At 53.5% G+C, this 23,960-nt stretch overlaps 1 protein-coding gene across 4 annotated transcripts in view; it reads right to left on the bottom strand.

Moving 5' to 3' along the window:
- Positions 1 to 23,960, bottom strand: part of SIPA1L3 (signal induced proliferation associated 1 like 3) — a 109,107-nt gene that overhangs the window by 17,103 nt on the left and 68,044 nt on the right. For 2 of the 4 annotated variants that reach the window (XM_028741984.2, XM_077932354.1), the window contains exons 5-15: positions 23,771 to 23,945; positions 23,446 to 23,549; positions 21,929 to 22,086; positions 20,169 to 20,745; positions 18,949 to 19,223; positions 10,531 to 10,761; positions 9,981 to 10,142; positions 8,477 to 8,628; positions 7,388 to 7,497; positions 6,908 to 7,296; positions 3,906 to 4,124 (exon numbers count right to left, since the gene is read on the bottom strand). In XM_028741984.2, coding sequence (XP_028597817.2) covers positions 3,906 to 4,124; positions 6,908 to 7,296; positions 7,388 to 7,497; positions 8,477 to 8,628; positions 9,981 to 10,142; positions 10,531 to 10,761; positions 18,949 to 19,223; positions 20,169 to 20,745; positions 21,929 to 22,086; positions 23,446 to 23,549; positions 23,771 to 23,945 — 2,552 coding nt within the window. The remainder of the gene's footprint in view (positions 1 to 3,905; positions 4,125 to 6,907; positions 7,297 to 7,387; positions 7,498 to 8,476; positions 8,629 to 9,980; positions 10,143 to 10,530; positions 10,762 to 18,948; positions 19,224 to 20,168; positions 20,746 to 21,928; positions 22,087 to 23,445; positions 23,550 to 23,770; positions 23,946 to 23,960) is intronic. The other 2 variants (XM_077932355.1, XM_077932356.1) reach the window with 2 other exon arrangements.

The following is a 23,960-nucleotide window of genomic DNA, read 5'->3' as shown; positions in this document are numbered from 1 at the left end:
TCCCAACTGTGCTGGTAATTCAGGGCTGATATGGGGGTAATTAGCCCTGGCAGACTCCCCATGGTGGGGGAGGACTGTCTCATAGACTGTCCGAGATTGTCAGCTTGCATCAAGGTGCAAGCGGCAGGACACGGAGTCCCAGAGCACGACAAGGCTGGCACTATCTGAAGTCACTCTCATAGCCGGAAATATCTGGTTGATAAAATAATTGGATTTGGACAACAAACAGACATAGTCTGGACCGAAGACGACTAAGAAAAAACCTGCAGAACTGTAGAGTCCCTGGTGTTTAAGCTCGGACTTCAAAGAGATTCTCATGGTGGCGTTTGGATTACGGAGGTGTTTGGTACATCCTTTTTCTATTCTTAATATCTACAATTGGTTTTCTATGCCAAACCTCATCAAGAAACTTAATTTCTTAAAAAAAGAGTACAGATGGACTTCTATTTATAATTAAGTATTCAACTGCGCAGCTTTACTCAGACTCGAAAGACTTGATAAAGATAAAAGAAGAAACAAAATGGCGCTTGTTAATGATGCAGCACGGAAAAATGAGAATTCCTCCCTTTTTTGAGGGAAGCAGGAAGTTTTTGCTGGCTGACTTTGTAATGACTTGAGATAACAATTTGGGACAATGTACAGTGCAGCTGTTTGCAGAAGTTTTTCATTATGAGCAAGAGAGAAGGCTGAATGGATGTTTTAGCAGTGCCCCTTCTAGGACCCGGAGGGGGTAACTGTGTGGTCTCCAAGAAGGCTGATCGATCGCCAAATGACTTATATCTGTGGATTATAGTTCCTTTACATTGCAATATTGCAAACAGTCTGCCCAATAATCTATAGTAACAACTCAACAACGTGGAAGGTACTGCGTCATTAAATCTCATTAAATCTCAAAAGTGTCAGGGAACTGCCATCAGTGCCGGAGGGAGACAGCAAAAGCCAGAGGGATTCCAGAGAGCGTCCAGGGATCGGGAGGAGCAGCCCATCTTCTGGGGAAGAGAATCAGCGTAGCACCAGTGGAGAAGGGGGGCAGGTGGGGGAAGCGGCGAGGTGGTCCCATGACTCCTTGCCTGGGACCAGTGGGGAGAGTAGGGGTCCTCCGGTGCCCACGCCCTCCTTGCGCAGAAGGCTTTCGCGCAGAGAGGGTAGGCGGAGCTAGGCGTCAAAGAACTTCTTTGCTGGAAGAAGTTTAAGAAACGCCCACTCACGGATTCTGCCAGCGGGGGGAGTAGGGGTCCTCCGTTGCCCATGCCCTCCCTGCGCAGAAGGCTTCCGCGCAGAGAGGGTAGGCGGAGACTAGGCGTCAAAGAACGTCTTTGCTGGAAGAAGTTTAAGAAACGCCCACTCACGGATTCTGCCAGCGGGGGGAGTAGGGGTCCTCCGTTGCCCACGCCCTCCCTGCGCAGAAGGCTTCCGCGCAGAGAGGGTAGGCGGAGACTAGGCGTCAAAGAACGTCTTTGCTGGAAGAAGTTTAAGAAACGCCCACTCACGGATTCTGCCAGCGGGGGGAGTAGGGGTCCTCCGTTGCCCACGCCCTCCCTGCGCAGAAGGCTTCCGCGCAGAGAGGGTAGGCGGAGACTAGGCGTCAAAGAACGTCTTTGCTGGAAGAAGTTTAAGAAACGCCCACTCACGGATTCTGCCAGCGGGGGGAGTAGGGGTCCTCCGTTGCCCACGCCCTCCCTGCGCAGAAGGCTTCCGCGCAGAGAGGGTAGGCGGAGACTAGGCGTCAAAGAACGTCTTTGCTGGAAGAAGTTTAAGAAACGCCCACTCACGGATTCTGCCAGTGATTGAGTCAGCCACGGGTGAGTGGCTGTCCGGACAGAAAAAGGTTCACTTAGGCAACCCAGCCAGGTGTTTGCACCCAGCCGGGGAGATAGGTACCTGCTCACGCACGAGCAACCCCCTAGAACCATTACAGAAAGTTTTGGACAATTGGAGTGATTTAACAACTTGGGAGTTGCTGCATTGTCAAACATTAAATGATAAACTTAGACAACAGCCCAGATTGGGAGATTGGAATGAAGTCAGGAAAAGCTGCGCTGGTAAACAGACAGTTGAAAAAATATATATTATTTACAAATAAAGCTGTATTCGATGGATGAAAGGATATATGATTTTTGACATGACTGAGAATTGCACAGCCAGGGACAGAGAACTTTAAAGCGTTAAGATCAGAAGGCGGAGAACATGAAAACAACGAGAAGAGGCAGGAACGAAGATTTGGAGATATGCTTCAGAGGTCCAGACTATGGGGAGACCGGAAAAAATAATAATTACAATTTGGACTACAATTTGGTCGTGTGTTTTTTTTAGTTTAGTTTATTGTTTTTAATTAGATGCAGATATGTTGATTGGCTGTTTTTATTGGAAAAATCAATAAAAATGATTTAAAAAAAGAGAGGAAGGGACAGATTCAAGAAGGAAGAGAAGAGGGCTATTAAAGGCTCCTAGCCAGTCGGAGGCAGTAAAGCTCCCAAACGCCAGTCGCTGGAAACCACAGGAGAGGAGAGTTTCTGCTGTGCTCAGATCCCGCTTGTGGGTTTATCCAAATAGGCAACTGGTCGGCCCCTGTGAGAACAGGATGCTGGCCCAGATGGGCCCCATTTGGCCTGATCCAGCACATCCTTCCTCTACAAGGGCTTCCTCCCCCCGACTTCATTGGCCTTAAAGGTAAAGGGACCCCTGACTATTAGGTCCAGTTGTGGCCAACTCTGGGATTGCGGCGCTCATCTCGCTTTATTGGCCGAGGGAGCCGGTGTACAGCTTCTGGGTCATGTGGCCAGCATGACTAAGCTGCTTCTGGCGAACCAGAGCAGCGCACAGAAATGCCGTTTACCTTCCTGCCAGAGTGGTACCTATTTATCTACTTGCACTTTGACGTGCTTTTGAACTGCTAGGTTGGCAGGGGCAGGGACAGAGCAACGGGAGCTCACCCCATGGCGGGGATTCGAACCGCCGACCTTATGATTATCAAGTCCTAGGCTCTGTGGTTTAACCCACAGCGCCACCCGCATCCCTCATTGGCCTTAGAACAGAATTTTATTATTACGGTCACAGACCAGTTCTGGATCACTTACAATATCTGGAAAACCATAAAACACAAGAGGAATACATTGAATTGCAATTGGGTATAACAAAGGTAATTCAGATATAGGGGCAGTTAAAATATATATATTAAATCTTGACCACTAAAATATAACCTAAAATTGTCATTTAAAGCCTTAATTCATTTTGGTACTACAGTGGTACCTCGGGATAAGAACTTAATTCGTTCCAGAAGTCTGTTCTTAACCTGAAGCACCACTTTAGCTAATGGGGCCTCCTGCTGCCGCTGCACCACTGGAGCACGATTTCTGTTCTCATCCTGAAGCAAAATTCTTAACCTGAGGTAATATTTATGGGTTAGCAGAGTCTGTAACCTGAAGTGTCTGTAACCTGAAGCGTCTGTAACCCGAGGTACCACTGTACAGCTTGTTCCCTAAGTTTTATGGCAGTTGCACAGACTTCATTGGCCTTCCAGAAGCACACCTCAAGAGCCACCTGGTTGGCCATGGTGGGGTGGGCTCCTTGCCCCCCCCCCCAGCAGCCCCCCCCCCCACGCCCCAGATGCAGGCGAAGCCACAGAGCAGCAGGACCGCCTTCATCCACCCAACGGGAGCGATCCATTCAAGGGCTGCCGTGGCTGATCTGTCTCTCTGCCCCCCAGCCCTAACCCCAGGCAGGAGCGTTGGCGAGGGGTCTGCACATGCTCAGAGACCCTCTCCTCTTGGCCTCTGCCTTGCATGCTCCAGGGGCAAGTCTTAAACAGACCTCAAAAATCAATCCCAGCCAAAACGGCTTCGGATGCGCCTCCCTCTTTCCACCCCCACCCCCAGCAGAAGGAGAAGGCGAAGCCCCCTACTCACTTCTTGGGGTCTGCAAAGGCCGTGGGCCTGGCGGGGGTCTCCTCGCCCCTCTTCCACCCGGCCGGGAGGTGCTTGTTCCTGCTGCCCTGCTTGGAGAAGAAGGATTTGGGCACGGAGGCCGAGAGCTGGAAGGAGCTGGACTGCGGCATGTGGGGGCCCCGTGTGGCGTCAGCCAGGGGCGCCTTGTACGCCTGGGCGGGGTACGTGGCCCTGCTGCTGCTGAAAAACAGAGAGGAGGCTCAGTTCGCTATGGGAAGGGTGCTGGGGACACAGGCAGCGATTGCCAGATGCGATAGGAATTTTGAGGTCTTTGCATATATGGAAATGTTCATAACCGCACGTACATAGATTAGCACAGGAAGACCGACCTGAAGCCATTTTGATTCCTAAACTGAGCAAATGTTTTCTCTGCATGGTCAAAGTGGAAAAGCCTCCCCATTGTCTTTTCCTTCACAAATCCTGTCTTAAGGGTATGTCTGTGTTTGAATAGGGTGTGAGCCTGTGACCTGGCCCAGGAACTAAGTATTTATCACTACAAAAGACTGGCCAGGCTCCCCACGCAATCCAATCAAGTGACCTGCCAGACAGGAGAGGACAGGAGAAAAACAACATTCAAATTTCTGTTTTAAGACCGCCTTTTCTGTGATGTAGGTATGATGTATCTGAGGGGTGGTCTTAGGTTACACCCCTTCTGTGATGTATGTATGATGTTTCTGGGGGTGGTCTTGATCTACAGGGTGGCAATTTCAAAAGTCTTTATAAGGCCTTGCAGGCCATTTTTCTGGGTCCCTCCTCTCTCCTGCAGGTGAGGGGAGCACCCTGTTGCAACAGATCAATATAGATCAGGCTTACTAGCTGCTTTGCTTCTCAATATTCTCTGGCTGGCCTCTGTTATTCTCTCCTACCAATAGGGAACCTATGTAAGGACTCTATATGGGTTCTTGGATACCCCATAAGGGAAAAGGGCAATTTTTGTTTACAACACAGACATGCAGCTCGCTTGCAAGGGGGCAGGAGTTCTGTGGGGAGAGGCCACCTGACCAAAGGGGTCTTGCTCGTTCAGTTGCTACCTGGGACCTGTGAAAAAAAGACAGCCACGGAACCAAGAAATTACACAAAACAAAAGAATTGCCGTGGAAATCCCTGAAACGAGAGGTAATCGACTATAGAATTGAATAACAAAAATTTTAAAAAATTAGGAAAAATTAACCAAAGACTTAATGAGATGCCGGCTACAAAACTCGTTTCACTGAACTAATCAGTTTCCTCAGAAGGAAATAAAGAATTTTAAACCTTAAATGATTTTAAGTGATATCAAACTCAAGAGCAGGGCTGAGTCGCTTCCCTGAGTTTACAAAAAAGGTATAAAAACCTCAATGACAAGTTTTAAACATAGCCCTATTTAAGAGAACACTGTAAACCTTAAATGGTTTTCAATGATTCCCAGCAAACTCAAGAGCAGGGCTGAAAGTTTACAAAAAGAAAAACTTACAAAGGAATACGAGATAAGCTGTTTAAGTTTCAAACAAACTCAAAAACAGGGCTAAGCGCTCCTGACTACTGATGTTAAAGACTGCTACCTGGGACCTGGCGTGCTTGTGGGTAATGGCCACCAGGGGGCAGGAGGGGCTGCTGTTTTAGAGCGCCAATTTGGGGGTGATTTGGGGGAGGAGGTTGGGTGGCACGGGGTTAAAAACACGTTTTTCCACAGTGCATGTTTTAAGCATCGTCATTACTGTATTTGTTCATATCCCACTGTTCTCCCTGCACGGGGACTTTTAAGAAGGCTTACGGCTAAAGTAAGAACAGCCACAAACAGAAGGGGAAAAGCAATAGTTGAAAACAATTAAACGTTAACAGAATAGCTATATCTATATAAAAACATGCAGAATCGTGACAATGAAAACATCATAAACCCTGATTAATGCCTTCCCCTCAGGTGTCAAGGGAATAAACAACTATTTGACTTTTGGAAGACACCTGCAAGGCAGTCCTGTAACTTCTTAATGATTCATGATTTCTTGTCTTTAAAATATTTTGTTGGGAGCCACCAAGAACGGATGGGGCAGCCCAGTCGGATCGGAGGTATAAATAATAATAATAATAAATTAAAGGGGAGGAGGGAAGTCCAGGAGATCCTTTGGAATCTTGTTGGATATTTGACTGTAAAAGTTTGATCTGAAAAACCAAATAAATAAATACAGTGGTACCTCGGGTTAAGAACTTAATTCGTTCCGGAGGTCCGTTCTTAACCTGAAACTGTTCTTAACCTGAGCTACCACTTTAGCTAATGGGGCTGCCGAGCGATTTCTGTTCTCATCCTGAGGTAAAGTTCTTAATTTGAGGTACTATTTCTGGGTTAGCAGAGTCTGTAATCTGAAGCATTTGTAAACTGAAGCATCTGTAACCCAAGGTAAGGTAAAGGTAAAGGGACCCCTGACATTAGGTCCAGTCGTGGCCGACTCTGGGGTTGCGGCACTCATCTCACTTTATACAGCTTCCGGGTCATGTGGCCAGCATGACTAAGCAGCTTCTGGCAAACCAGAGCAGCACACGGAAACGCCGTTTACCTTCCCGCCGGAGCGGTACCTATTTATCTACTTGCACTTTTGACATGCTTTTGAACTACTAGGTTGGCAGGAGCAGGGACCGAGCAACGGGAGCTCACCCCGTCGCGGGGATTCGAACTGCTGACCTTCTGATCGGCAAGTCCTCGGCTCTGTGCTTTAACCCACAGCGTACCACTGTAGTAGTAGTAGTAGTAATAATAATAATAATAATATGATCATCAGGATATAAATAATAGTAATAATATTATTATGATTATCATCATCATCACAGCACCAGCCTTTCCGTTATCCGAGAGGGACAGGGAGGAGCAAGAAGGCCTTGCAGAGGGTTGGACTAGATGAGCCCTGGGTTCCCTTCCAACTCTACAATTCTGCATTTCTAGCAGGGGCACCTGGGAAAGGGGGGGCCAGCCCCAGAAAGGCCCCGCTCACCTTGGCTGCTTGAAGTGGTGGTTCCCGCTGCCGCCCCGGGCAGCCCCTCCGGAGCCCACCCCAAAGGCCTTGGGGCCGTGGTAGCCCCAGCTCTGCCCGCCGGAGCCGACAGCCGGAGCCGCGTCCCTGCGCTTGCCGCTGCCCGCAGCCTCGTGCAGGGCGCCGCCGAAGGGTGGCGGGGCCTTGTTGGCGGGCTTGTCCCTGCGCGAGGAGGACTTGGCGCTGGTGGCGTCGATGCCGCTGTCGCTGGAGCCCCCCTTGGCCAGGGGGTCCGGGTCGGCCTCGGCTGGGTCGGGCGTGTCGAACCAGCGCTCGTCGCTGTGGCTGCTGGAGGCGTTGCTGGAGAGCGTGTTGCTGCTGGAATGGCTGCTGGAGTACTGCCCCTCGCCCTGGAAGCGGGGAGAGCAAGGGCGTCAGGCCTGCGGAGGGGGAGGCGTCTGCGGGGAGGGGGTCCCCCCGCCAGCGCCCACCCCAGCTCACCTTGGAGTGCCGGTTGGGAGAGTCCTTGCCCGCATGCTCCTGCCTGCTCGGCCGCTTGCTGCCAGACGGTGCCGACGCCCTGGGCTGTGCCGGCACGTGCCAAAGAGGCTCTGCCAAGGTCAAAGGACGCCGAGAGTCACACCTTCAGAAAGAACCCCTTGTACACACACACACACACACACACACACACACACACACACACACACCAGCCTGCCACATGCTCCAGCGACTTCCAAGAACGGATTTCTGGCTGCCCAGGGGAAGCCTAAGGGGAAGTCCGCGAGCAGCATTCGAACACAAAACCTTCGGTCCTCCTGCGGCTTCCAGAAGCTGGCATTCGGAAGCACAGCTGGGTCCCGTGAGAGGGGCACCCTTCAGCCTGGTCCAAGGCCTGAGAGATGGGGCTGAGGCTCGCTGGCAGGGGGCACGACAGGCCTGCGTTTCCCTCATGAAGCCTCCTTTCCTTGCCCAGAGGCCAGGGCAAGCACTGCCGCCCCGGCCTCATGGGATGGGCTGCTCCTAGGCCAGCACAGAGCTAGGAATTATTATTTATAATAATAATAATTTTTTATTTATACCCCGCCCTTCCCTGTTCAGAAAACCGGGCTCAGGGTGGCGAACAATAAATTTAAAACACTTAATTGATGCAACAAAAAACAGCATAAAATACAGTATAAAACGTGAATAACAGTAAATTCAAAAATCAATTTAGGGGGGAAATCCATCCAATAAACATTAGATGATCACCAGGGCTAGCTGGCTAAATTAGTCCTATTTGGGCCAGCGAGGAGACCAGGGGAGAATTAGCTGTGGGATCCCAGAGCGGGTAATCTCCATAAAAAGGGGAGGGGGAGGGAAGGAAGAAAGAAAGGGGAATAAAAGATCAGGCTAAGTTCAAGTTGAAAGCCAGGCGGAATAGCTCTGTCTTACAGGCCAGTAGATCAGGCCCAGGGGAAGCCTAAGGGGAAGTCCGCAAGCAGAATTCGAACACAAAACCCTCTGCCCTCCTGCAGCCTCTGCAAGGCCCTGGCTAAGCCCAACTCAGTCCCACAACCCGCCCCCCTCCCCGGAAACCCCGCCCCCCCTTACCAGGCTTGGGCCTCTCCATGGTGCTCTCCTGGCTGGCCACCCCCCCGGAGGAAGAGCAGGAGTCCCCGTTGGAGGCCGCCTCGTGGGCATAGAGGGGGTCGAAGGGCATCAGGGGCCGCTGCGCTTGTGGGGCTGCATACCTGTGTGTGGAACTGGGAGAGCGGAGAGAAGGAATGAGGCGGGCGGCAGCTCAAGAAGACAAACTGAGGCTGGGGGCGCGAATAACACCACCCAGCCAGCCTCCCGTTCATTAGCAGGTTTTAAAAATACCAAATTTGTGGCGGGGGGGGGGGGGAGGGAAGGAGGGGAATGAAGACACGCAGAGCTCCTCAGTTCGGTGGCCCAGGCAACGGAGGAACAGCCCAGAAAGAGATGAGCAGAAGGGACGAGTGGGGGCTCAGCACACAGTCCCCCAACCACCGTTCTCCAGCACACACACCCCAGAGCAGCAACGCTTCACGACCAGACCTCTCGGGACAAGAGCTCCAGCGGAAGACTCAAGTCTAGTCCCAGGCCACAGGAAGAAGATGCCCTCTTCCCCTGTCAGGTGGGCAGGGGGCAGCAAGGGCAACCCGCCCCCCAGACCCTCCTGCTCTCTTCAGCTTCAGAGGGCAGAGAGCAAGGAGAGGTTGCAGCAGGGCCCGGGTGCTGAGGCCCTGACTGGTGCCCTGCGAGGGTCCCCATTGCACCAGGCGTGCCAGCAGACGGCTAATGCCAACCAGGCCGGATGGAGGATGCTTCTCTCGGGCACCATGCCACGATGATGCCAGGCAGCGCCTCAAGCTCAACCTGCTGCCCCTTACTGGCTCAACCCCTTCACTGCCCTCTCCGAAGTGGCCCAGCGCATGCCAGGCCGACCCATCGCTCCCCCACACGCCAAGCGCTGCCCGTCTGGCTAATGCCCCCCCCCACCTCGGCAGGAGCTGCGTCCCTTGTGCTCAGGGTGGGGCCTGGCACTGAAGCGTCCGAGTGTTTCGCAGCGGGCACTGTTGGCACAGAGTCGCCGTGAAGTGGAACGAAGAGGAAAAAAGGAGAAGGAGGGTGCAAAATGCTCTTTCCCAACCCAAACACCTCCACCCGCCCACTTCACAGGGTATCACAAGGTGCCAGCCAAACCTTCTCTGCCAGTTGGCACCTTTTTGTCACACGTTGGAGCGCTAAGAAAAACCTGCGCCAACCAAGGACGTCGCTGTTAACAGGTAGGTGCCTCTGCAGTTTTGTTACTTCTTGTCCTGATTTCGTTCACAGCTGTTTGTCGTGCAGAGTGAAGGGTGAAGCCCCCTTCCCTGCTGCCCTCACCCCACCTGACGAGATGGGGAGAGAATCTTCTGCTGCGTGGGAACAACAAAGGCCAGAGCTCCCAGGGCTGGGGTCCCAAACTCTCTCTGCGCTGAGAATCGAACCCTCTGCCCTTCTTCCCCCCTCACTGCAGGGCCTTGCCTGGTTGCCACCTGAGAAACAGGTGTGCAGAGACCCCCTTGGGCTTGCCCCCCCCCGTGCCTACCTTTCCGTAGATGGCTTGTAGCGAGCGTAGGCCGCCCCCGCCGCTGCCCCCGAAGAGCCTGGCATGGAGAAGCTGCCAGAGGGCTGGCGATAGGAGAGGATCCTCTCTGCCCCAGGCTGCGAGGAAGAGAGCGCCGGAGGGGTCTCTGGGAAGCTCACTGGCCTGGAGGGGGGGGGGGGAGGCAGAAAGAGAAAGATGTATCAGGAAGAGGAAGAGGAACTTCAGCGCTCTCCCCGGTGCCCAGCAGCGCCTCGGCAGGCAGCTCCGCACATGTGCCTGACGCCAGAGCCTCTTCTGAACATCCTCAGCCGAGAGATAATGGAGCAATTAGTCAAAGGAGGGGGGGAGCCAATGGGAGAAGGAAAGAGCTTGAGTCATGACCCACAGGGCACATGCGCTCTGCGGCAGGACCGTCCAAAGGGCACTGGCAGGCAGGGAGCACCGTGGGGAAGCTGCGAAGATGTTGGATGCAGCAGGAGGGCGAGGCTGCCAGGGGGGAGAAAATGAACAAGCCAAGCGCCCCCCCACGCCCGACCATCCTCCTCCTCACCTCTTGCCATGCAGGGGCTGGGACTCTCGGTAAGGGGCCACGGCGCTCTGCTTCGGGGTCCTGGTCAGGGACTGGGACTGGCCGTGGCTCGGCTGTGAGGAGCCGTGGGTGGCAGAGCTGCTCCACTGCCAGGCAGAGTTGCTGCGGTAGGGGGGCCGGTAGCCCACTGGCAGGCTCTCCTGCTCCCCCTTGGCCTCCAGGGTGCTCATCTTGAAGGACTCGGCCCAGCCCCTGCAGAGGGAGAGAGAACGGAGGCGCGCTGAGCAAAGCTCTCCACCGTCCGCACGGAACGGGGTTGGGCTGGATGACCCTCCGCACCCCTTCCGACTCTTCCTTTAGAGCAGCGGTTCTCTCTCTCTCTTTTTTTAAAGTAATATTTATTAAAATTTCAAACAATCTTTCAATAATACAAAAACAGAAAAGTAAAAAAGACAAGCACAAAAAAGGAAAAAAAAATACAAAAAACAGAAAAAATAAAATAACAAAAACAGATCGATCTTTCCATCCCCTTACTTTCATTCACTTGTTTCCCAGACCTCCTCACACCTCCCTTTTTTGCATTCCAGTTCAATTAATTAATTCAGCAAATCCTTTCCCTCTTTAAACTTATCTTGATCCTTTATCCTAATATATTATTACTTCAACTTCCCATCTATTAACAATCCATTTTTCCATAAATCTTAATAACATAGCTGCTAAGGCCACTTATAGAGCAGCGGTTCTCCAGCTGTGGGTCCCCAGCTGTTGTTGGACTACAACTCCCATCCCCCCTGAGCTCTGGCCTTGCTAGCTAGGGGTGATGGGAGTTGTAGTTCAACAACAGCTGGGGACCCACAGGTTGAGAATGGCTGCTAGCGCCATTGAAGTTGGCCCTTGTGGCCTCCACCAGGCCAGAGGCAACGCAAGCAGATCCAAAAGGGCCCGTCTGGCCACACATCCTGTCCTTGTGGTGACCAGATACCCCTAAGAACCCAGGAATCGTGATAGACTGCCCCTGGAGGCTCCACAATAACGTAAGAAGAGCTCGGCTGCTGGATCAGGCCCAGACTCCTGTTTTCACAGGGGCCAAAAACCATGAGCAGGATCCAAACACAAGAACCCTCTCCCCATCTCCTGTGACTTCCAGCAATTAGCACTCAGGAGAATCACTGCCTCCAACTGTGAAGGAAGAAGAAGAGTTTGGATTTGATATCCCGTCTTTCACTCCCTTTAAGGAGTCTCAAAGCGGCTAACATTCTCCTTTCCCTTCCTCCCCCACAACAAACACTCTGTGAGGTGAGTGGGGCTGAGAGACTTCAGAGAAGTGTGACTGGCCCAAGGTCACCCAGCAGCTGCATGTGGAGGAGCGGGGAAGCGAACCCAGTTCACCAGATTACGAGTCCACCGCTCTTAACCACTACACCACACTGGCACAGCACAGTCACCCTGGCTAAGAGCCATCGACAGCCCTCCCCTTCTCCTCCAGGGATTTCTCTCATCCTCTTTTAAAGCCATCCCTGGCTCCTGTGGGAGGGAGTTCCGCAGTCCAACACTGAGCTGCATGAGGAAGGACTTTCGGTTACCTGAGTCATGCACATGGCAGGGGCTGCCAAGATGTGCGGCTTATGAAACAAGGAGAGAGACATGTGCTCAGGGAGACGGTGGGGAGCTGTGCTCATTGACCCCCCCAAAACCACACACACACTTTGCAGCTCCGATCCTCCAATGGCCTGATGTAAGAACTTCAATGCAATTCTCGGAAGCAAAGAATCACGCTGAGTCACATGACTCACCCTCAACTTCCCCCATCCAGCACGTGTCTCTGGGCTGTCCCCCAATTCCAAAAGGAGCCCCTCTTTTCTGGCTCTCTCTTGGGTGACCCCAGGAGGGTTCAAGGCCAGGGGCCACCTCTGCACCAAACCAGAACTTCCAGCGCGGCAGGAAGGCTGGATTTCAGAACGGGAGGGACAGCCTCAGGCTCTGTGGGATTGATGAAGACACCCTACCGCCTAGTGGTGGGCTTCCCCTGGCCACGTGGGTCTGCACCCACTTCTCTGGGGTGCTACTGTTTGCTCGTGGGGGGGGGGGCACAGCACACGGAGCTGCAGATTTCACTCACCCAGGCAAGTCTCTAGCAAAAGTGAGCATCTGATTCCTCCCTCCGCCAGCTGGATCTCCAAAAAGCAGTGCTGGGAAGGATGAAGTCATTGGCAACAAGCCTTGGCAGGGGGAGCCCCCCCCCCCGCCGGAGCTGGCTTCAAGGGCCCAACAGCACCACCCCACTCAAATTTCAAGGCCACCAATACCTGCCTCTGCTGTGGGAGCCCCACTGCCCACCCCCTTGGCTCCTTGGAGAGGAAGGGCAAGCAGCCGCCTCAGTGCCAGTTCAGCCATTGTGCTCGTGCGCTCCGTTCGGCACCGGCAATTTGGTGGGGGGGGCGGGCGGGAGGAGGGCGGACGTGCCGGCAAGCCGAGGGGTGCCTCAACTTGCTCTCCCAACCACACCTGGCGAATCAGGCAGGAAGCTGGAGAGGCCAAGGGCACAGCTGGGGCTCGGGAGGATGCTACTTAACTCTTTGCAGGCTCCTCGCGTCCGCCTCCTCTAGAGGAGATGAGTAAGAGCAGCCCACTCGCAGGCGGGAGCGGAAAGGGGCCGCGCGGGGTGGAGAACTTCCCAAAAAGGGGAGTCTGGGAAAAGCCAGCATGAACACTCGCCGTCCTCACCTCGCTCACTGCAAACACAGCTTTTCACATCCAAAGCGCTTAAAAAACAGGAACCGCAAAGCTCGCCTTCACCCCTTGCTGTGGAATCCCTCCCCGCAGCTTCCGGCCGGATGCTGAAGTCACACCTGAGATGCGTGTCTGCGGGACGCACCCTCTTCCCATGGCCATTATTTGTTCTGGCTGCTTTTAATTCTGGGTTTTAAAGTGCCGTGCGCTGCCCTGGGGACGTGCCGGTGAAGGGCAGGTAATAAACCTCTGAACAACCACAACAATGACAACACTAATGTTTACAGATGGGAGACTGAGTCGGCGACCTGCCTGTGGTCAGCTGTGGCATGCAAACCCAGAAGCGCCCCCCCACCCCCCCAAAGGGTCCATGTGTAAAACTCTTCCCCACTGCTTGGCCATGCTGCCTTCTGGAAAGAAGCGTTCGGATGCTGTTTAGCTCAGGATCAGTGTCAAGAGGACAATGGCTTAAGAACCAGAAGTACCGTATTTTTCGCTCCGTAAGACGCACTTTTTTCTTCCTAAAAAGGAAGGGGAAATGTCTGTGTGTCTTATGGAGCGAATGTGTGGTCCCTGGAGCCGAATTGCCCAGGGGCGAAAAGCAGATCATGCAATGGCGCAAAAACGTGGTTACAAAGCACGGATCCACATGGATTCTCAAGATTTTTGCATTGGGCTACCCCAAACTCACCGTCAAATCACATGTCTGTGGCCACAGCATGAACCACAAAAACCATACACCCACTGTTTCGTTCCAAATTTTTTTTCTTCTTGTTTTCCTCCTCTAAAAACTAGCTGCGTCTTATGGTCAGGTGCATCTTATGGAGCGAAAAATACGGTAACTCCATCTCTACCCCCCACCGACGTCTCGCTCACCAGAATAAGAGTGGGCTCAGTAAGAAACAGGACATCTACCACCGGTCTTGCAACGACTGCCCCCAAGCATCCACTGACTACAACCTGGGAGAGATGATGCGCAGGGGCCGGGCTCTGTGCTGCCCTTCCCCCCGACCCTGCGCTTGAGCCGGGGACTGTTCCCTCCTGCTCTGGTGACTGGGAGGCCAGGAGCGGATCTGAATCCTGAACCGACATCTGAAACGGCTCCTCGCTCTCCTCTCCCAGACTCCTCAGGCGCAAAACAGCTGTACGCCGGCATGGTTACGTTCCAGCAATGCAGGGCGTGGCCCAGATTCCCCCCCAGGGAGCCCTCATTCCTGAGCAATGCAGTCAGTCCTGAGTAGGGTGTCAGCACACCCGTCCTCACTCTCTGTTAGCCTCTGTTCCCGGGAAACGGGCGGAAAGCATCGTCCCAAGACGGAATGGCCAAGCCTTTGGAAGAACAAGTTTTGTTGGAGGAGGGCCAGCAAGGCTTCTTCAGGGTCAAGTCACAGAACCCTAGAACTGTAGAGTTGGAAGGGAACCCTACAGTCATCTAGTCCACCCCCATCATTCAGCCTGGACACTGAGGTCCAGCCCTGAGGGCCTTCTGGCAGTTCCCTCTCTGCGAGAAGTGAGGTTACAGGGAACCAGGCAGAGGGCCTTCTCAGTGGTGGTGCCCCCCCTGTGGAATGCCTCCCATCAGATGTCAAGGAAATAAACAACTATCTGACTTTGAGAAGACATCTGAAGGCAACCCTGTACAGAAGTTTTTAATATTTGATATTTTATTCTGTTTTTAATCTATTGGGAGCTGCCCAGAGTAGCTGGGGAGACTCAGCCAGATGGGTGGGGTATGTATGTATGTATGTATGTATGTATGTATGAATAAATATTATTATTATTATTATTATTATTTTCTATAAGCATAGGGATGCGGGGGGTCTAAACCACAGTGTGTAGGGCTTGCCAATCGGAAGGTCAGCGGTTCAAAACCCTGCGACGGGGTGAGCTCCTGTTGCTCGGTCCCTGCTCCTGCCAACCTAGCAGTTCGAAAGCACGCCAGTGCAAGTAGATAAATAGGTTCCGCTCCAGCGGGAAGGTAAACGGCGTTTCCGTGCGCTGCTCTGGTTTGCCAGAAGCAGCTTAGTCATGCTGGCCACATGACCCGGAAGGTGTCTGCAGACAAACGTCAGCTCCCTCAACCAGTAAAGTGAGATGAGCACCACAACCCCAGAATCGTTTACGACTGGACTTAACTGTCAGGGGTCCTTTACTTTACCTTTATAAGCATATGGAAAGGGGTGATGCAGGAAGTACAGTGTACTTAAGACTCTCCAAAAGCCACTGATCAACTCCCTCACCAAAGACTCTTGAGTAAGCGTAGCAGACACAGATTAACAGGAGAGGGCCTGTCATGACTCAGCTCTACAGCTGCAAATAAAACATTGTGAGTGTGTTGTAAATGGTAAAGGTACCCCTGCCCGTACAGGCCAGTCTTGTCAGACTCTAGGGTGGTGCGCTCATCTCACTCTAGAGGCCGGGAGCCAGCGCTGTCCGCAGACACTTCCGGGTCACATGGCCAGCGTGACGAAGCTGCTCTGGCGAGCCAGCGCAGCACACGGAACGCCGTTTACCTTCCCGCTAGCAAGCGGTCCCTATTTATCTACTTGCACCCGGGGGTGCTTTTGAACTGCTAGGTTGGCAGGCGCTGGGACCGAGCAACGGGAGCGCACCCTGTCGCAGGGATTTGAACCGCCGACCATGCGATCGGCAAGTCCTAGGCGCTGAGGTTTAACCCACAGCGCCACCCGCCACCCGTGTTGTAAAGTGCAGTAAACAAATGTGACACTAGATGGTGACTGTTAGCCTTATGGCGAATTCAATACAGTTTTCAATACGAAAGAAAAAGTGTTTCCACAGCGTTTTTTTGTATGTGCCTAGATTCCACCAGATGGTGACAACAGTCACGAAATTAAAAGACGCCTGCTCCTTGGGAGAAAGGTGATGGCAAACCTAGACAACATCTTAAAAAGCAGAGACATCACCTTGCCAACAAAGGTCCGTATAGTAAAAGCCATGGTTTTCCCAGTAGTGATGTATGGAAGTGAGAGCTGGACCATAAAGAAGGCTGATTGCCGAAGAATTGATGCTTTTGAATTCTGGTGCTGGAGGAGACTCTTGAGAGTCCCATGGACTGCAAGAAGATCAAACCTCTCCATTCTGAAGGAAATCAGCCCTGAATGCTCCCTGGAAGGACAGATCCTGAAGCTGAGGCTCCAATACTTTAGCCACCTCATGAGAAGAGAAGACTCCCTGGAAAAGACCCTGATGTAGGGAAAGATGGAGGGCGCAAGGAGAAGGGGACGACAGAGGACGAGATGGTGGGACAGTGTTCTCGAAGCTACCAGCATGAGTTTGGCCAAACTGCGGGAGGCAGTGAAAGACAGGAGTGCCTGGCGTGCTCTGGTCCAGGGGGTCACGAAGAGTCGGACACAACTAAACAACAACAACAACAGATTCCACCATGGACTGGTAACTGGTTAAGGAACAGGAGAACCAGAGAACAGGATAAGGTATGCGGAAAGTCCCTCAAGCATCACTTGGGCCTCTGCTTGCTAACTTGTTAACAAATGACCTGGAGTTGGGGGAGAGCAGCAAGGGGGCCAAAATTTACAGATCACATAGAGGAGCAAAAAGGGATTGTGAGGAATTGAAACTAGAGTAATGTGAAGCCCACTGGCTCAAGATATTTCCTCACTTGGCATGTGTTTAGGGGGAGCTGGAACTGGCAGTGACTGACCAGGAACGAGATCGTGGGGTTGTACTGAATGAGCAAAATCAAAATGTTGACCCAGCCATTCTGACTTCCGTGCACAAAGCTTATTGCAGAGATTAGATAGTAGTCAGTCTTTATTGAGTCTTTATCTTCACTGAGCATTTGCTCTGATTGGTTTATGGGGCGCTTAGACAATACTGGGGAGACAATACTGGGGAGATAAATAGGTACCGCTCCGGCGGGAAGGTAAACAGTGTTTCCGTGTGCTGCTCCGGTTCGCCAGAAGTGGCTTAGTCATGCTGACCACATGACCCGGAAGCTGTGGACAAATGTTGGCTCCCTCGGCCTATAGAGCGAGATGAGCATGCAACCCCAGAGTTGTCCGTGACTGGACCTCACGGTCAGGGGTACCTTTAGACAACACTGAGCCTCCATCCTGCCTCTTTTCTGATTTCTAGGCTTCCCCTCATCGCTCATCCACCCACCCCACATTTCTCAATGCATTTCTCTGTCACTTTCCAAACTGCAAGAAGTCTCTTTTGAAACATGGATGTGTTGCGCTAGGGAGACAAAGGCCACAAGACACCCAAACTCCCCTCTCCCTGCTGTTCTACCACTTGGGGCAAGGGGCGAGGTCAAGCGACCGCCTCCCCACACACCCTGAGACCTCCTTTACAGATCACATACAGGAGCAAAAAGGGATTGTGAGGAATTGAAGCTAGAGTAATGTGAAGCCCACTGGCTCAAGATATTTAAGGGCCTGCAGCAACTGGGACGTTAGGGTGAAGGCTGGGCAATTAATAAAAACCGTAACAGCAAACAGTTAACGGTAAAGGGACCCCTGACCATTAGGTCCAGTCGTGGCCGACTCTGGGGTTGCGGCGCTCATCTCGCTTTATTGGCCAAGGGAGCCGACGTACAGCTTCCGGGTCATGTGGCCAGCAGGACTAAGCTGCTTCTGCCGAACCAGAGCAGCGCACGGAAACGCCGTTTCCCGCTGGAGTGGTACCTACTTATCTACTTGCACTTTGATGTGCTTTCAAATTGCTAGGTTGGCAGGAGCAGGGACCGAGCAATGGGAGCTCACCCCGTCGCAGGGTTTCGAACCATCGACCATCTGATCGGCAAGTCCTAGGCTCTGTGGTTTAACCCACAGCGCCCAAGCCTAAATGGATATGTTGCTTGAGGCAGAACTGAGCGTCCACTGCAACATCAGCCACAAGCCTTGCCCATCACTCACGGGGACAGTAATGGAGACCCGGGTGCCACCCAAGTGATGCTGGGACTCCAACTCCCATCAGTCCCAGCCGCCATGGGAGCTGTAGTCTAACTGATCGCCGAAGAATGGATGCTTTTGAATTCTGGTGCTGGAGGAGACTCTTGAGAGTTCCTTGGGCTGCAAGAAGATCCAACCTCTCCATTCTGAAGGAAATCAGCCCTGAGTGCTCACTGGAAGGACAGGTCCTGAAGCTGAGGCTCCAAGACTTTGGCCACCTCTTGAGAAGAGAAGACCCCCTGGAAAAGACCCTGATGTTGGGAAAGGTGGAGGGCACAAGGAGAAGATGACGACAGAGGACGAGATGGCTGGACAGTGTTCTCGAAGCTACCAGCATGAGTTTGACCAAAATTCGGGAGGCAGTGGAAGACAGGAATGCCTGGCGTGCTCTGGTCCATGGGGTCAAGAAGAGACGGACACGACTAAAAGACTATACAACAGTCTAACTGAACTTCAGGACAGCCCTTCCTCAGGAGCAGGTGGGCTCTCCTCCACCGGAGGCTGCACAAGCTGTTTGCCAGGGACCCCAAACCAGCCTCCTGCCTTGCAGATCAGGCACTGACAACACTGCTTCCACGGCCCTTGCCAGCTCTGCGATGAGCAGCTGGAGCAAAAGCGTGCAAAAGGGGTGCATGCGAGGCCACCCGATGGGCCTGGCTGCGTCCTCTTGGCACATCACAACTGTTTGGTGCAGAACAGACAGGTGTGTGGCGCCACAGGGGTCCTTTTGCTGCTGCCAGCCTGCCAGGCATTGGACGCAAAGCAAGCCCAGTGTTACCTGCGAGGGACGCCGTCTTCGTGCGGCGGGACGATGACCACCTTCACCGTCACGGAGGTGCGCAGCCAGTCGATCATCTGGTCGTGGCTGAGCGTGACCACGGCCACCTTGCAGATTTCCACCAGCCGGCTGCCCTGGCGCAGCCCCGCCTGCCAGGCAAAGCCGTAGTCCTCCACCTCGGCCACCGTCCCATCAAACTTCACGTGGAAGCCCAGCTGCCCCAGACCATTCCTCCGCAGCGTCATCTCCACCGTCTCGCAGCCAGAGGTCATGACCTAGGGAAAGAGTCGGAAGGGGCAAAGAAGAGTGGAACTGTAAGGGACCGCAAGGGTCACCTGGTCTGACCCCCCCGAAATTGCAGGGATCACCGCTCAACCTCTGCTTAAGAAACCCCAAGGAAGGATTGCACCCCATCTTCCAGTGGCAGGTGGTGAAATTTTTCGTAGGGGAACAGTTACGGCCAGAGGCGCTGGTTTGCCAGGACACGTGTGTGATGTTGTGACGTCCCAATGTTCCACTTGTGAGCATCATGCCTCTCTCCCTAAGCCGGGCAGAAGCTTTCCAGGCTCTGGGAAGGAGGCACTGGGCTTTAACACTTTATTAATTTACTGGGAGGGACGCAGGTGGCGCTGTGGGTTAAACCACAGAGCCTAGGGCTTGCCGATCAGAAGGTCGGCGGTTCAAATCCCTGTGACGGGTTGAGCTCCCGTTGCTTGGTCCCTGCTCCTGCCAAACTAGCAGTTTAAAAGCATGCCAAAGTGCAAGTAGATACATAGGTACCGCTCCAACAGGAAGGTAAACAGCGTTTCCATGCGCTGCTCTGGTTCACCAGAAGCGGCTTAGTCATGCTGGCCACATGACCCGGAAGCTGTACACCAGCTCTCTCGGCCAGTAAAGCAAGACGAGCGCCACAACCCCAGAGTTGGCTATGACTGGACCTAATGGTCAGGGGTCCCTTTACCTTTCCCTTAATTTACTGGGAACATTTAGGGGACCAGTCTAGCCCCCCCCCCCAGTCCACCAACCGTATGCCACTGCCACTTTCTGAAGGAGACCGTTCCGCTCTGTAGCGGCTCTGACCATTGCAAAGTTATTCCTAAGCTTTAGTTGCAATCTGCCCCCCCCCCATAATTTTTATAAACTTGGTTTCAAACCCCCATCCGCTCCACGCATGCAAGCAAAGGGTCCAAGGGTCCTGACTTAATGTGGCTGTCACTGACCTTCAGCCGCTGCACAATCTCCTTGATGTCCTCCGGATTGCTCTCCAGGGCCCGGATGAAAATGTGGTCCCCGCGCCCGTAGAAGACCTTGATGCTGAACGTGTCCGGCGTCCACCCGATCACGTCCGCGCAGAAGCAGTTGAAGACCACCTCTTTGGTGCCGAGGTCCAAGAGGACGACAAACTCGTTGGAGATGCCCAAGATGCACTCGATCTCCAGCCCCTGGGTGTAATCCTGCGCCTGCACGTGCCACGCAATGGCTCCGGCGCTGTGCTGCTCGGCCCCCGGCCGGGCTTTCGTCTTCTCCTTCTTCTTGGAGGCCAGCGAGATCAGGTTGAACTTCCCCGTGGAGTCGATGGGCGTGCTGGTGACGCAGTTCTCCGCCAGGTCCTTCAGGTACTCCTGCCGCGTCCGCGTGGCCATGGTGTGGAACTTGTCCGACTTGTGGGCCGCGTTCTCGGCGTTGATCACCTTGGCCAGCAGGAAGTCCCGGAAGACGTCGGATTTGTGGAAGGCGGCTCGGCTGGGGATGGCTGGCCCAAAGGGAGGGACGTCTTTGGAGCGGGTCACCGCCACGCTGGGAGAGAAGGAGAGAAGTGGGAAGCACAGCTTGGACCAAGCAGAAGGCAGGAGCTGGCCGGCAGTAAATCCCAGCAGTTCATCCCTGGTAGGTCTTGCCCCACGGATCAGTTGCCCAGACTGAAAGTTCCCACCTCCCCTCCGCCATCTCAGTCTCCACCTCTCCAGGGTTTTCCCCCAAGCAATCAGAGCCTTAGCCTGCGTGAAGCCAACCTCCTCTCCGCCCTTTTCATGCCTCTCCTGGTTCTGGGAGACCAGGGAGGAGGGGAGCTGGTCATAGCAGGAGGGGGAGACACCCGGGCTACTTCACTAGCCAATCTCATCTCTGCATCTTGGCTTGCCTCTTCTCCTGCCTCTGAATCTGGACCTCTTGCTGCCACAGACCCTTCCTGTTGCAGCTGAATGATGTCATGATGACCTCATGTAACAGGCAGAAAGGTGGCCCCGCCCACTTGTCAAATTTGGCCCTGGTCCATAGCTATCAACTTACAGATTTGAAAATAAGGGACCAGCAGCCTCAAAAATAAGGGATCAGCAGCCAAAATAAGGGATTTTCCGGGCACAGGTATGTTCAACTTCTGAGCCCCTCCGAGCCAAAGGCAGAAAGCCCAGCCAGCAGCCAAATGAAGCCTCAAGCCTCAAGGAAAACCACCGTCACCTCTCCGCTGGGAAGCGCTGAGCAAAGGTGAGTCCCCTGGCAACGCAGCCGATTTGATCAGCATAAGGCATGCAAGCTCCACCCCCCGGTCATTCTTAGACTCCTTATTGGGTGAGCAACACAGCCAAGCAACACAGTTGGAGCCTCCCTCCTCCCTGGCCGGCAGGGAGGGAGGGAGAGGAGCTGCTTCCTTTGAAACCCGGGAAATTTAAGGGACATCATTAATAAGGGACAGCAGCGGGACACAGCGCTGGGATAGGGGACTTTCCCACCAAATAAGGGACGCTTGACAGCTATGCCCTGGTCACCTCAAAAGCTCACTTGGCCCATAGGATAAGCATTCCTCCTGACTAGCATTAGCTCTGCCTGGGGGGGCTTCCTCCCTCCTGCCAGACCCTTCTAGAATGACTACTGCAGGGGGTTGGACTACATGACCCTGGAGCCCATTCCAACTGCACCATTTGATGATTCTGCCAGTGTCTGTGGGATGACCCTGGGGCCCCTTTTGGGGAGGGGGTGTTACCTGTAGCAAACGTTCTCTGTGCAGGGATTCTGGGCCCGGACGATGATGAAGACATGCTGGAAATGGGAGCGGATGTTCTGGGGGGTAAAGGGCAGAGCCCCCGGCTCCTGGAAGATGATGGTGACGATGTCGTTCCCAATGTGCCTCTTCCTGAGCAGCTGGAGGAGGAAGGAGGAGACAGACAGAGGTGGTCTCAGTTATTCATTTGAAGTGTTCCTCAAGCACATTTTCATCCAGACCCAGGGCCACGCGTGCAAACGATACAGTCCGATCGTATCGTGCATGGGGGTTTGGGCCAAGGGCTCCACATATGCGCAAGAATGCACATACTCAAACTACCCCTGTGCCAGCGTCCCTAAGCTTCTATCTGGAGCAGGCCTTGCCTCCAAAAGCAAGGCAGAGAGCTTAAAACAGGGGTAAGCAACCTAAGGTCCAGGGGCCGGATGCGGCGCAATCGCCTTCTCAATCCGGCCTGCGGACGGTCCGGGAATCAGCGTGTTTTTACATAAATAGAATGTGTCCTTTTATTTAAAATGCATCTCTGCGTTATTTGTGGGGCATAGGAATTCATTCATATATTTTTTTCCAAAATATAGTCTCTAAAAATATGTTCTCGAAGCTACCAGCATGAGTTTGACCAAACTGCGGGAGGCAGTGGAAGACAGGAGTGCCTGGCGTGCTCTGGTCCAGGGGGTCACAAAGAGGCAGACACAACTGAACAACTAAACAACAACAACAAGTCCGGCCCACCACATCGTCTGAGGGACGGTGGACCGCCCCCCTGCTGGAAAAGGTTGCTGACCCCTGGCTTAAAAGCTCGCCTTGCACCATGTGCTCCAAGCACAAACAGCACTTTTAAGCTCTCTGCCTTGCTTGCATTCAACCGACTGGCCGTCATCCGTGTAAGGCTGACATTGCACAAGTTAACTAACAAGCTTCCAACAAAATATTAAAAATACAATGTAACATCAGACATGAAAAACTTCCCTAGACACATAAGGTTTAGGGCAGTATTAGGACAGTAAGAAAGCAACACATAACGAAAGCTGAGAACAACGCCCCAAATCTCAATAGACCTCTGCATCCAGATGTGCTGGTGGGAGGAAAGAAGAGAGCAGAAAAGCAGAAAAGCTCAAGAGGTCCAGGTGGTGGCAAGGCAGCGCCACTGAGGGCATCCCTGAACGCAGGAACACATTTGGACACCCAGCCAAGGGGCGCTGGATATGCGACAAAGGAGGTGGGATTGCCAGGACCCCCCAGAAGGCCACAGCTGTTGCCTCAAAACATGTCCGGCATCCCTTGCTCTCTGGGGTCAGGGGGACCAAACGTTTTTATTTCATTTTCCGTTTTAATTTGCACGCCGCTTTTCTTTCTACGTTGCTTGGCCACAAGGCGGTTCTGCAAGCTGCAGGACCAACAAAATGGGCAGCGAAGATCCCACATCTTATAATCTGATCAAATAAGTCATTTTCTTTTAAAAAAATGCAACCCCCACTTGCGTGGGGCCCATCACTTACCTGCTGCCTATTGTTGGGGGTGTAAGGAAGCATCGTGGAAACGTGGAACATGATCTCGTAGCCCTGGTAGGTGGTGTAGAGAGAGTGGGTGCCTGTGGAGTCGGCTGGAAGGCAAAAGCAAGCAGGAGGGATGCTCAGGAGGGACTGGCAGCGGGGACTAGTGGGTGGAGAGGAGGGATGGGCTGGGCGGCTCCTGGCTGCCTTCACAGCCTCCCCCCCCCCCCCCGAGCAGAGTTGGGGAACGGGAGGTTTCGGGGGAACAGAGAGCAGCCAGCCGACCTGCCGGCCTTCTGCCTGCCCCCAGCCAATGGCCAGAGGGACCTACTTTTGGTGTCCAGCTGGGCGGCATACTTGTCGAAGCCCCTGAGGCACACCTTCTCCCCCAGCAGCGCCAGGAACTCCTCAAAGGCAGGCCCGGCCTCTTCGTTGTTGTACATCTCCTCCTCGGAGCTCTGGTCGGCTTTGCAGTACAGGACGCCCACCTTGTGCTTGCGGCACAGCTGAGGGGGCAGAAA

The sequence above is a fragment of the Podarcis muralis genome, chromosome 7 (genome assembly GCF_964188315.1).
Source record: "Podarcis muralis chromosome 7, rPodMur119.hap1.1, whole genome shotgun sequence".
Taxonomy (NCBI): Eukaryota; Metazoa; Chordata; class Lepidosauria; order Squamata; family Lacertidae; genus Podarcis; species Podarcis muralis.
The sequence above is the reverse complement of the archived record's forward strand: the minus strand, read 5'-3'. Positions and strand labels throughout refer to the sequence as shown.